We start from the raw sequence: 13917 nt of genomic DNA, 5'->3' as shown, positions 1-13917 counted from the left end.
TACTCAGAAAATTTTGCAAGAGTGAACTGTGGAAATTTCCACATTTCTCTCCAAAGGTACCGTACTGTGTGTTTCACCATGATCATTTCAGCATTTCCAGAGAAGTACTCAAGCATTTCAGTTAAATGCTTTTGTTAAAAGTCTGACACGTTTTGAAGTGTGAAAATGTGTTAGAAGTGTTAGAAAGTGAAATGCATTCTTTTTTGGGTCAAATGTCTTGTCTCATGTTAACCCCAACACTATGATTAAAGATCTTTTCATATTCAAAACTTGAAAATGTTATTTGGCTTCAGTCTGGTGATTTTTTTTTTTTCCCTAAATGGTGCCCGAGCTGAAAAATACTTCTAATGGCACAATATTAAGACACAAACCGCTGTAATCCAGGGGCTCTGTAAAGATATTTATTGAGTATTTTTTCAGGACTATTGCACATATCATATCCTTCAGAGCTAGTTATTTTAAAAACATTGCAGAATAACCCCTGCAACTAGTTACATATAAATTAACACATAGATTATTAGGCTATTCATACTGTAGAGTCCCATTCCTGTGCTTATAAAGAATACAAGCAATTAAAAAAGTGTCGTTCAGCAAAATTAGTGATCATATATAAATAAACATCTTCAAGTCACAAGTTGTTAACAATATCCATACTGCACGGTCCTGTTACACTGAAGTCCTATTATCACAGAAAATAATGAAGGCATAAACAAGCCACTGAACAAAACTAGACAGCAATTAAATTTGCATAAAAACACAGTGAAGGCAAAAATAATTACAAACAGGACAAAAAATCCAGCGAGCCAACAACGCTCCAAATAACCTGTCAAACACGGTGCAATTTTACGTTCTTAAAAAATGAGAAAACGCAATTATCTTCCCTTCCCTGAAACTATAGTGCACTCTAGCGGCTACTCTAAAAATGGCTCCGCTTGCTCCTTCAAGAAGTCCCACGGAGTCCATAGTCCTCTCTATAGCATCCAGATCACAAGAAAACCAATTTTCCAGATTTTATTCGGAGCAGGGAATTATTTTGCCCTGCTACACACGCGAATTCCCCATTCCTCCTTCTCTAGAAACCCGATAGGAATAGTCCCTCCAGGAAAATAAGCTGCTTTGCTTCCTCCGGGTCAAACATCACTTGTAATCTTCAGGGTACCTGCTACACATGAGCGGACAGAGTTCAGCAGAATTGTGCCCTAATTCTGTTCAGACTCACAGCAATTCAAGAGCACTGGCTGTTGCTGCTGAAAATAATACACACACAGAGAATGAAACACTGATTGTCCATCCAGAAATGTACCACTTGCTCAGAAGCCTCATGCTCTGACAAGCACAGGATACGAGGAAACCATGGAGAAACGTCCTTTGCTGTTAATTCTCTTATTCTCCACTCATGATTTTGCCTATTCGTACTGAGGACTATTTCTAACTTTACAACATTAATGCCTGCAGCTTGCCTATTACTTTTTCAGTTCAAGCTCTTTTTCCCCATGAGTGCAGATCCTCAGGTCAGTAAATACTCTATCTAGTCTGACTTTTTTTTGCTAAGATAAGTGCTGTGGGAAGGAGAACTGCAGGTGCAGTGCAGCTACATAAAACCCAATGATAATACTGTCAAGCTAATTTAACAAGATTAATGTAAAATAACAGTAATAAAACATTGAATGCAATGCAGAGACGCACAAGATGCACCCCATCAAACCACGAGAGTGAAATATGCAATGATCCTGTCTAAAACAAGAGTGCTCATTTCTGCATCACCCTGTATCTGCGAGGCACTGGCAGACCTTCAGGCGGACCCACTTCACAACCCATCCCTGCACACAGAACTTGGCTGAGGGAAAAGCAGAACAATTACCTCCAACTGCACACCAAGAAGGAAAAGAAAGAGCAGCTGCTTAGGATCCCACAAGAGAAGAGTTAATGGAAGAAATACTGATGACACAAAGAAAGGAAGCTACAGGCTGAGCAGTAGCTAGAAACATGGAGCAAGGAAATGATGCTGAAGCAAGCCATTTAAACGACATTGTTAAAAAACGGAGGCTTCCTCCATAGGTGGAGAATTCTGGCTACCAGATAAGTCATTCACCTCCAGGCAGGAGCTGAGATGTGGTCCCAGGTCCCAGAGTATAGACAAAGCCCATGTGGACATCATATCAGAGCACTAAGTGTCTGGGGTGGTGGCTTCGTCCACCTTTATTGCGCTAAGCTAATATTCAAGCTACAGACCCACTTCCTGGTTAAATAACATCCAGAGGCCGAGACTCCTTTTGACTCAAGATAGGCACAGTTTCCAGATCCTTTTACTTCAATCCTGTAAAGGAGAATGAAAGACACAATTACTTTGACACCCACAATCAAATAATGCAATAGAGCAGACGGAACTACAGGGATCACAGGTTCTCTTTGTACAAAGCCTGATTTACCACAGGCAAGGCATTGCAGGAGGATGATAGCTTGTGCTTTGAAGAGAACACCACAAAGATTGTCTTTTTTTTTAATGGGACCTGGCCCCCAGAATACAAAATCTAGGACCTGCAGTACTCCTGCATCTTGTCTAACGGTCTTGTAGTGTGAAATACGCCCTTAGAGCAGAGACTGGAATCCAGGTTTGCCCTTCTCAAGGATGCTGTGCAATCAAGACTGGCTCCACCTTTGACTTCCACATCCTTCTACACAGCTAAAATGTTCCAGCAGAAGCTGTGAAACAAATGCTGTTCTCATTTCCCTCTTCCTCAGAACCGAACGCAGCGCTATGGTTAAGGGGGTGGTGGAAAACGGGAAGCGAACCTCAGTTTCCACGCCGTAGGTGTCCCTGCATAAGAGGTAAGGGTCTCCTTCACCAACTGTATTTTCAAACAAAGCGTTACAGTGTTCTATGAACAGGCCAACCAAACTACTACAGTCTCTGGAAGAGCCAAGGGACAAATACCTGCCAGTACTGACATGATTCTAATAGCAACTGAGCTTAGACTTCAAGATGTTCACCCTTCTAAAGACAGGAGGAGCAGTTTGAGGCACGCACAGAGGCAGAAGTCTAAGAATGTAAAGAACTTCAACACTGAAAATGAAAGCATCAGTGGATGTTTGTATCGAAGGCAGGGGATAAGCGAGAGTTGGAAGGACTGCAATTTTCAACTTGAGATGCCTACGTGCTGCTCACATTTCACATAAAATGCATAAAGTCTTTATGAGATCAAGCCCTCAAGTCTCGGGGATGAACTGAATATAGTCATGCACCACTAGCGATGTCACAAACTTAAAAAGTGGAAAATTTAAATATTCTTAAGTTCATTTCAGACTTGTGAAATCTCAATACTTATTACTGTCACTGGTAATTCTACCGACTCCTGCTGGCAGCTGGCCCAGGATGAGAAGCAGCAGTCTCTGAGAAGATGGGAAAACTGCTGGTGGGAGGAACAAGCTGGCCCACACCTGACACTGGTGGCACAGAGCATAGGGCCATGACCACAGAGTAGCTCACACAACATAATTTCATAGCTTCACCTTTCCCTCCAGCAGCCTTTTTTGTAGGCACATGCCATGAAAATTATGAAAACACCTCTTAGAAGCCTCCCAGATATCTTTGCTATAAACCTCATGCAGGTTGCATGCAGGTTTGCACTTCTGCAAAATATATTCTGTAACGAGGAATTTGTGTTATTGTAACTTTCATTCCTCCCCCCGTTGCTTTGGTATCTTGGTGGTCTCTTCGTTTAACTTTCACTTTGCTATACTGTCTGTTACCATGAGCTCCTGTGTCATGTTACTTCTGACCCTGGCATTACAAATTTATCTTCTAACTTTCATCTGTCACAGTTTTAACAATGCTATGTGAAATCTTTGTTGTATTCCATGCTTTTTCCAGAGTCATCCCTTCCACTTTATTATAGATATTTCTTTCAAGTCACTGTCTATATCTGCTTTAGTTATCCTCTCTTACTCCCCTATCATTTAGTATCACCAGCAAAAACCCTCAACATCGACTTACAGTTTATTGTCTAATGCTTTCCCATTTACCCAAAAGAATTCTTCATTTCTTCTACTGAGTCCAATCCACGGGTCTTGCTTTGTTATCTTCACCATAAAACTCTGTAGGAATAAACCCGTATGAGAAAAGAAGTTTTGCATGTTCAGTCCAGTTATCAAAATACAAAGTCTTTGATCCAGGGCTAGAAAGCAAAACAATGACCTTGCCTTTCTCCCAGAAGACACAATATTGAAGACTATATCTACAGAGTACTGCAGCATCTGGATCTTGTGCAATCCACATTACTGAAATAGAACTTACAACTTGATCAGAAACCAAATGGATTAATTTTGAGACAGGATCCCTGCAGCACTCAGATATTGTAGTGACAGAAATGCCAACTACGAGAACAGAAGTATACTACTGAATATTAAGAACTGCTATGGAACTGCAAACGCATCATTTTCCCGTCTCTCCACAAGAAAGTTTCCAAAGAACGATGAACACCTTTGCAGCTAATGCATTTCTCCATCGCTGATGTGTCTTCATCATATTGATTTTTTATTATCAGCTAGTAAGGATTTGTGGAAGACATTTTAGAAATTAGAAAAGGAAGATCCTTGCCACAGTATGTGCAACAGGATTGATGTCTGCACCCAGTACGCCCATTATACTGGTGTCTGTGATAGGGCTGACTGACCTAGAGAGAGGCTGCTTTAAAATATCAAGGTCTGCTATCAAGGTAGGTAACAGATATGGAAGAATACATTCTCCTACGTCTTTGTGCTAGGTGGAATTTTTCCTAACATTGCAGTATAATACAGAAAAAGATGCTCCAAGCTGTGGTTAGGATAACTATTTCTGAACTCCAAAGGTCAAGACTAATATATCTAGCAACTTGGTTGTCATTAACCTATCTTGCTAAGAGAGAACAGTTGTCTAATTAAACATAAATGAGACACAACAGTGCTTACCCTGATAGTTGCCTTCAATGTGAGTGGCTGTGAGCAGCATTTAATTTAACTCAGATAAGCCTCGGGCACTTTCTAAAACATCAACTGCTAAAACTGATGTTTGCTGTTTGCAAGGAGAGGAGGCACGCAAGCCTTCTGCAAGCTGTGACTTGCCACGGTCTGTACATCAGCTTCAAACCATTCAGCTTAAGATGCTGGAGGAACACACTGGTTCATTGTGCAGCTCCCTAGAAGTGAGATGGGCGAAACCAGGACCCCCCATTTGTTCCCTTACCAGTTCCTGATGATTTTCGATCACCAGGAGGGAAGCATTGTGCAAAGAGCAGAAGCTCTGACTGGAGTTCCAGTTGGCTTCATTCTCCGAGAGGTAGTAGCATTTCCTCTGGAAATAGAGCCAACCCGATGGACAGAGTTCCAGGGAAGGACAGACGGGAAAATCTTTGGCCAAAGAATGGTTTACTGCGAAAAGACAAAAAACAATCTACCTATTTCTTCCAACTGGAAAAGGTTTCTGGAGCTTTTTAGCTTGCTTTCTGACTGCATCATCTAAAATCATGTAAGTCTAACCATGCTGTTAATACTTCTGCCCAGCAGAAATAATTATTGTAAAATATTGTAAACCCTTATGGTTGCTGGCATACCTTTATAGCGATGATCAGGGGCAGGTTTATGGTTGCTGGCATACCTTTATAGCGATGATCAGGGGCAGGTTGGTAGAAGTAGCTGAGAAGGTGATAAGAACGTATCCTCCAAGGACTCTTCTACAACTTAAATATTTCTGACAATCATAGTTTCTGCAAGTGTTGCTTCCTTGCAGCTGAATTAATAGCTTTGTTTACTATAGTGTCATTTCTTGAAGGACTACAGATTGGTTGCAAAGAACAATCTTCCATTTGTTATTTGTTTTCTTGCAATTGGATTAAGACCAACAGTAAGGTTATAAACTTGAATGCCAGAAGTACACTAAGACTAAACTGAGCACTCCCTAATGCCACTGCAACTAGTGGAGTCATTTCTCCTGCACTTGACTGCAATTCTAAACACTGTGTCATGAGATATCTGTTTAACTTTGAGATAATGTAAGTTCTGAATAAACCTTTTGAAGTTTTGAGGGACTTCTGACCAGAATATATATTTTATTGGGTAATTTCTAAGGCTAATCATATTTTATTTTAAAATGATTTACACACTTACCAAACTGAATACACAAAATCAAAATGACAGCAGCAGTAAGGACTCCAGCAACACCTCGCCATAACCAGATATTTGAGAACAGACCTGAAAAAAAAAAAGTCAGGAATTTAAAATAAAACCAGCTGAAAGGGGAGTAGACCCCAGGATCCATGAAGCTGTTCCAAAAAACGTCGCCCTCTGTGGAGAGCAGGCTGGGAGCAGAGCTGAAGACTAGGAAGTGTGTGACATTTAGCTTGTCATCACAAAGCTACTTAGCTAACCAGAACTGTGAATTACTCCGAATTTTAATTACATCATCCAGAATACCTAATAGTGAAGAAGTTCCCGACACTCCGAAGTGATCAAAAAAGAAAGAAATGAGCATGGAACAAATGAGGGTGAAGTTTGAGTTGACCTGATGCCTAAACATGGCACAGATAAGAGAAATGAGACAAGTCATCAGCTCCAGAGGCCCAAACTCCTGAGGAACATGAAGCCTTATCCTTTTCAAAGTCTCATTTTCTTCCCGTCTCCCTTCCAGGAGCCAGCAGTGAGCTGGGTTTGGAGATGGGAAGGACCCACCAACTTGCCACTGCCTCGCAGGCAGCGGGAAGAGACGAGGTGCCCCTGAAAGGCTGCCAAGGGAGGGTCCCCTCTCACTGCTGGTCACTCCGCCGCCAGTGCAGGGGTCTGCCCGGGCAGCCTCCTACCTCTGTGAAGCACCGGAGCACGCAGGTGGGGTTATCCAGCCTCCACGCACAACCTGAGCGCCACGGGACACTGGCATGGGGCTGATTCCCAGCCGGCCCCATGCACGCCGCAGTCCGCACGATGCCCGGCACCTCCCGGGGCATTTTTCTCGGGTGGGTCTTGCAGCCCGGGGCCAGGCGCCATCCGCCTCCTCGCCAGCCCCGGGCTGCCCCGGGTGGCCGGCGCCCCTCGACGGCGGGATCGGCTCCCGCACGCCGGGCGGACACCCGGAGGCGTGCCCCGGACAGGGGGGTTTCCAGCGGCCCGGCGGCTCCCGGGACGCCGCAGGGCAGCAGCCGCCGCGCCCAACCCCACGGCTCCGCTCCCGGGCCGGGCGGAGCGGAGCGGAGCGGGCGGCGTCCCCGCCCCGGGGCCGGGGGCTGCAGGGCGATTCAGCCCCCGACGGCGCGCCCGCCCTCTCCCCGGCGGGGTCTCCTGGCGCCCCGGCCGGCTGCGGCCACGGCAGCCCCCGCGACGTCCCCCCCGGCCCCTCTCCCTTTGCCCCTTCACCTTTGCGGGAGCCGGTCCCCCGCTCCGGAGAGCCGCTGCGGTCGCCGCCGCCGATCCCTCGGCGTCCCATGGGTGCAGAGCGCCTGCCCGCCGGGTGGGGCGGTCACGGGGCCGGAACTGCCGGAGCGCCCGGCCTCGCGGGTGGGGGCAGCCGGGGGCCGGCGGCCGGGACCCGCTTCACCCGGCGTCGGCACCGTCAGCCCCGGCGCCGGCCCCGTCGGCGGGGTCGGGGGGGACGGAGAGAGGCCGGACCCCCCGGGCGCATCGTGGCGGTGGGTGGGCTCGGTGCCAACCGCACCGCTTTGTGGCAGAAATAGGAAATGGGAAACGGTTTAAAGAATAACTTGGCTCCCACCAGATCGCGCTATGATTCTCTGACGTCAGCAGATTTCGGGACTTGGGAGGGACCTAGCATAAAGGCAGAAGGCTCTTGCTGCCTTTGTAGTTAAATGTTGACTGCTTAAAGCTTGATCCCTTGGGAAAACCTGGCCAGTGATTTGCCTCACCCAGGAAAGCACAAAGCCTGATGATTCTGACTTGCCGGCTGTGGGGATGAAGGTCTATCAGAAGTTGTAGCATTGCTTGTAAGACAGGCCGTACGTATCAGGAGGGTTAGCCCACAGTACAGACATTTCATCTGGTGGGTTATGCACAATAACTGGTTTACTTACAACAGATCTTGGCTGTGTTGCAAGTTCAAACAGCCAGAGGAACACGGCTCTCTTCAAGTCAACGTGTGGGCTCTGTGCGAGGCTGACGAGGAATTCGGTGGCGGTTTATGCAAAACAGGCGTCTGTACCTCAGGAGAAAACCTTAAAAGAGAAAACCATGAGAACAGGGGGTTACACTTTATGCTTTCATTGCAGTCTCCAATTACTCTGACTGTCAAGGATTTTGAGCAGTAATCAGTTGCTGAAAATTATCTCCAGGTGTTTATATTTACAGGTAATAGAGAGCCATATAAACTTTATACTTCCATAAATACAAATTGCAGTTGATTTTAGCCTTTGTGTGCAGCAGATGCTCATTTAAGCATTGGACTGGGAGAGCTGGACAGGTCAGCATGCCCGGGGTTACACTTGAGAAGAAACAGAAAGGCAAAAGGGTGAAGAAGAATCCAAAAGGTATGTGTGAACAAGACTTAAAGCACGGTGCCTTCAGGGAGGTTAGGGAACTGAAGATTCCCAGGAGAGGGAGAAAGGGAGAGGGAAGACGTAAAGGGACCAGACAGCACAAGCTGTAGAGACTTTAAGAGGTTTTGGGAGATCTGAACCCAGAGGGGCAGAGGCTGAGAGTGGGGTGTGGAATTAGGACAGCAGGGAGGTTCAAAACCTGTTTCTTATAGAGCCGATTTTGCATACAAGGCGATAGTGGGCTATGAATGTATGCACAGCTATTATTCTAAGAACAGGTTACTCAGCATTTATTCACTCTGAAGAAGTGGCTCGCTCTCTTGCCATTCAGACCTGCCTGTTACTGAGGTCAAAAATAAGTTACTGTGGCTTATAACCGCAGAGCATTCACGCATACTCTTTTCACATTTACTCACCCACTAATACAGAAGATACTTTTGACACTTGCAGGCCATTCTCCAGGCTGACAAAAAAACCCTGAGAACCTGTAACATCTTCAGTTGTGAATCATCTGATGCTCCAAAACTACTGTAGTTATAACCCCAGATGCTTATAAGCGAGACACTTGACCTTTACTTTCCCAGATTAGTTTGGCTACGACACCTCCAGACCTAAGACTAAGCAGGCTGCTGCTGCTATTGAGGACGTGATTTGGCAGGCTCCCACCACCTGAGTTTAGTGCGAACTACCAATGTGAACTACCAATAGACTAGTTGAGCATTTGCACCGAGTGTTCAAGCTGATCTTGGAGGATCTTGTTCATCCTCGTACCAGAGCAGAACGCAGTGTATAGACTGACTTTAAAATATTGCCATGATGTAGGGAGAAAATGCAAACATTCTAAGTAAAAAGCATGGCATTTTCCAAAAGAAATTGTTTTCTCTGGAAAAAAAAAATGGCCCTTGCAATACTAGGAGTCCCATGAGATTGACTCAAAAGGTTACAGCTGGATCCTGTGTTGTCACCCCCTGCTCACTGCTACCACAAATAATCTTTGATTACCTTTTATCACCCACTAACATGCTACCTCTAACTTTTCTGAAGAACTGCGTTCAAGATATGCAAGGAGAAATCGCTGCACGTCAGAAATTTAGAGGTAGAGGACGTATGTAGGAAACGTCTGTGCTGGGTCACAGCAGCGTACTGCAGAGACGCCTAAGTTTGACTGCCACTAAACAGCTCCCACGCTAGCAGCAATCTTGCTGTGATTGCACAGACTGGGGTGGACTAATTTGCCCTGCTCTTGGTTGACTTGTCAGTCCATCTCTATCTCCCTCCCTGGTCAATGGAAGAACCATTAGTGAGTTCAAAATCTTCAGTCAGACCTTGAGGCATTTGTACCCCAAACAAGATGAACTTCTGATATTTTGGGGTGCTTTTAGAAAAGTCTACATATATCAGACAAGTGTTAGTTTCTTAAGGTCCCACTGAACTGGGCCAATCCCTTTATTAGAAAAGGAGCTGAATTAATGTTACAGTGCATTGTGTTCCTTTTTATGTGTTTTAAAGCTAGCAACCCTCCACTGATCCATAGATAGGTACCTCTCATGCAGCAAAAAGCACGGCTTATTTGTAATGTTTCGATTGTACTCCCCCGAAACCTCCTGATCTCAGTATGTCTCTGTACCGTAGGAATCCTGTCAGTAAATAAGAAGGTGGAAGATACTGAAAAATTTGCTTTTGGCTTACTATTCCTTGAGTTTATTTTTCATTAGTCCTGTGTTCAGCTGAACAAAAATACATTTCTTTCTTAATAGTTATAAAATTTTTACTATTCTAGTGCCTATTGCTTTTTGATGTGATATATTTTCAGGATGATATTGAGAGGTTCCTGCAATTCCCAAAGTGAAATCGTTAGACTGAAAGACAAATGCATTTGCTTATCTTTAAGTTGTGAACATTTCTGTTGTATAACATGAAACTAGTCAGATGAGTAAAAACAATATGGGAAATATCCATGTTTTAGACAATAAAATGAAAGAAAAAGATGAAGGATGAATGTAGCAGAAATAACATTGAGCGGCTTATGGGACATCATGCGTGCGTAGTAGTTTTGAGCATTAAAAAAGTTAGTCTCCTTTAGAAAGTATTTAACAGAGGTATTAGCAGATGGTATTTACTGCAGAAGTTAGTATTTGAGGAGCACTAAGCATTTTATGAAGTGGTGGGTTGAGAATGCTGCATATGTCAGACAACTAGGTCTTTTACACCAAAAAACTCAGTCATTCAGCAGAAGTCTTGCAAAACCTTATTTTGGAATGTTTGGGAATAGGAGGCACAAGAGCAAGGAATCCAGCTGCATTAACAGCTGTGTTTGTATTTTTGGTCAGGCTAGTATTCACTAGGATTGTTATTTACTTGTTCATAGCACTTGTGTGTTGTTATTATGTAGTAGAAGACATAGCCCCCATCTTCAAGAACTGACAGTCTTAACATTGAAAATGACCTGGGGGAGAATAGAAGTAAGTAGGGAGGGTTGAAGTATGGAAGAGAAAGCACTGCACCATTATAATGACATGAAAACAATTAACACTAGTAAGCTGAATAAAACAGATAAAAATATAAAATAGGCAGGACAGGGAGATTAGGGTAGAAAGCTCAGATGATATAAAGAAGCTTATTTGGCTTTATCTACAGAACCTGATGGTCTGGTTCAATATGACAAACGATTAGTAGCTGTACTTCCTGTAATGGTATCTTCCAGGAAAATGCAGCATTTCTTTATAGATAATATGTGATTCACCATAGACCAAACATCACGTTTAACACCTTGAAAAGTCACTCACCATTTGAAGCCTATGCAGCCACAAACCAAAAAAGGTTCCAAGAAAGTCCAATCGTAGATTTTTCCAGTTGAGTTTGGTGTCATCACGTCCCCCATACAGGTAGCAGGCGTCAGAAGTTTCTCCCCAAAATGTCTGCAGGCTGTGCATCTGCACCAGGAAGCTCTTAGAGGCCAGAACTGAAATGAGACCATGCAGCTACATCATCAGCCAGAGCCTTCCATTGCTTCTACTGATAGGTCCATCCTTGACTAAAGAGAAGACGAAAGAAGTGCGCGCAGCGATCACCTGTGACTTTTGAAGCGGTGAGTCATCCCGACAAGGGCTTGACAGAGCTACTCGACTCAGTTTCCTGTTCAGCATCCTGTGCAGTTGTCTCATGGCTGCAGCTGGTGGAGCTGAGCGCTTTCCATCAAAGGCACGAATAACATTTGGTCTGCTCAAAAAGGTTTCTTTTCCTAATCTGTATCAGTTTAACAGCTTTTCTTCCCAGCACTGCCTGCTGTAGCACTGGAAGGTAATGTAGCAAGAAGCGCTGTCCTCCTTGATGAACCAAAGCAAGGGAAGGATGTTGTACGAGAAGTGCAGTAAGAGACCTGCATGGGCTAATGGGTCTGCAGAGAGATCAGACCATCTCATGGTATGACGAATATGAACTAAAAAAGAAACCAACATGCCATCAATTTATATGAGCATTGTAATATTGTCAGTGCTATCCTTCACCATATTCTTTATACGTTCTATAAGCCTGCTTGGTGTTTTGACAGCAGATCTACGTTGGCAGTGCATCATCAGTGAAATGTCCGCCTGGCAGCAAAGTCCTTTTCTTGCATTGATACATTTATCATTTAGAACCATATGAATTTTCTTCCATATGCAATAAATAGTGCATTAACTTCATTTTTTTTTACATGAAATGTCACTTACTGTAAGGTTAATTCACATGTCTTGTTTAAGCACCTGAATTTCTGCACTATCTGCTGAAGTCCTTGATCACCTAAACAATCCAGGGTAGCCTGAAAATTTTGCTGTGTCAGTACTCTTCTAGACCCCAGAGAATATTAAATCAATATTAATATTAAATATTTTAACAACATAAGCAATTCAGTCTGGTGGTGGATTAGGCATATTATGGAATTGAAAGTAATCCTTATTACATAAATATTCAAAATCAGAGTGAGATGGGGAAAAATAATTGGTGTGCATTGCATATATGAGTAGTATTTAACCTATTTCTGTTTAAAATACGTGTGTTCAATAAGGGTGGCTGATGATGTGGGGGAAAAATGTTGCCAGTGGTTTGGAAACCAGACATAGCTATAAAACTAGAATATCTGTTTCTTTCACATTGATGTTCTAGGCAAGATTATATATAGTAAATGCTTAGAGCAACAGGAAGATTATTATCTCTGCCAGGAAGAGCTTGCAGTCTAAATAGAAAAGGTCTGCATAAGGCCAGAGAAAGAAATGATTGTTATCCACATTTTACAGGTGGGAATCAATGTGCACAGGGCTGCAGTCCTCATGACTACATAGGGAATCTATAGGCAGGAGAAAGAAAGGAGAAGAAATGGTCTTGGTTGTCATCCTTCCTGTCACGAGGTAAATTTAAATAAACAGATGTCTGAATGAAAAGGAAACTGTAGAACAAGTTATTCAAAGTTGATTTGTTATTGAAGGACTGTGATCTCACGGTCTGCAAGTCATTTGAATACTTTTTCCTCTCTTAATATAAAAATGCATTTTAATGATATTTAAAGTTCTTGGTTTAGGATGTTGTCGTGGTTTAACCCCAGCCAGCAACTAAGCACCACACAGCCACTTGCTCACTCCCCACCAGTGGGATGAGGGAGAGAATCAGAAGGGTAAAAGGGAGAAAACTCGTGGGTTGAGATAAAAACAGTTTAATAATTGAAGTAAAATAAATTAGAACAGTTAAATAGGCAAAGCAAAAACCGTGCACGCAAACAAAGCAAAACAAGGAATTCATTCACTGCTTCCCATGGGCAGGCAGGTGTTCAGCCATCTCCAGGAAAGCTGGGCTCCATCACGCGTAACAGTTACTTCGGAAGACAAACACCATCATATCCAATGTCCCCCCCTTCCTTTTTCTTCCCCCAGTTTATATACTGAGCATGATGTCATATGGTATGGAATAGCCCTTTGGTCAGTCTGGGTCAGCACTGCCCCTGGCTGTGCCCCCTCCCAGCTTCTTGTGCACCCGGCAGAGCATGGGAAGCTGAAAAGTCCTTGACCAGTGTGAGCGCCACTTAGCACCTATTTAGCAACAGCTTAGCCCTACTTAGCAAGAACCAAAGCATCAGTGTATCATCGACATTGTTCTCATCCTAAACCCAAAACACAGACCCATACCGGCTACCAAGACGAAAATTAACTCTATCCCAGCTGAAACCAGGACAGATGTTAAACAAACACTTCCCTGATTTTAATGCAAGAATGAGGCCAACAAAGACAAATGATTTTTTGAGCTGCTTTCATTTCTTGTGTCCTTAAGTTTTTTGAGTATTCTAAAGCAATCCAAGAGACTATGATAGAATAGCATATTTCAGTTGGAAGGGACCTACAATAGTCATCTAGTCCAACTGCTTGAGCACTTCAGG

General features: G+C 43.8%; 1 protein-coding gene across 1 annotated transcript; it reads right to left on the bottom strand.

Annotated features, from left to right (window-relative positions):
• Positions 1-379: 379 nt before the first annotated feature.
• LOC104013251 (C-type lectin domain family 2 member L-like) lies at positions 380-11452 on the bottom strand. The gene is made up of 7 exons (XM_087767451.1): positions 11300-11452; positions 8052-8192; positions 7381-7924; positions 6142-6225; positions 5222-5406; positions 3995-4095; positions 380-2317 (listed from the first exon to the last, which is right to left on the bottom strand). The coding sequence occupies exons 3-7, from the start codon at positions 7448-7450 to the stop codon at positions 2200-2202; spliced, it is 558 nt and encodes a 185-aa protein (XP_087623577.1). The 5' UTR covers positions 7451-7924; positions 8052-8192; positions 11300-11452; the 3' UTR covers positions 380-2199.
• Between the last annotated feature and the right edge of the window lie 2465 nt (positions 11453-13917).

The sequence above is a fragment of the Nipponia nippon genome, unplaced genomic scaffold (assembly GCF_047370975.1).
Source record: "Nipponia nippon isolate SJK-2023a ecotype South Korea unplaced genomic scaffold, ASM4737097v1 scaffold_3, whole genome shotgun sequence".
Classification (NCBI taxonomy): domain Eukaryota; kingdom Metazoa; phylum Chordata; class Aves; order Pelecaniformes; family Threskiornithidae; genus Nipponia; species Nipponia nippon.
The sequence above is the reverse complement of the archived record's forward strand: the minus strand, read 5'-3'. Positions and strand labels throughout refer to the sequence as shown.

Excerpts from the sequence above, each read along its gene's own strand:
- LOC104013251 (XM_087767451.1), bottom strand. The coding sequence starts at position 7,450 with ATGGGACGCCGAGGGATCGGCGGCGGCGACCGCAGCGGCTCTCCGGAG. Across the intron at positions 5,407-6,141 it reads GATTTTGTGTATTCAGTTTG|TAAACCATTCTTTGGCCAAA; the intron begins GTAAGTGTGTAA and ends GTCTTTTCGCAG. Across the intron at positions 4,096-5,221 it reads TCGAAAATCATCAGGAACTG|AGTTTTATGGTGAAGATAAC; the intron begins GTAAGGGAACAA and ends TTATTCCTACAG.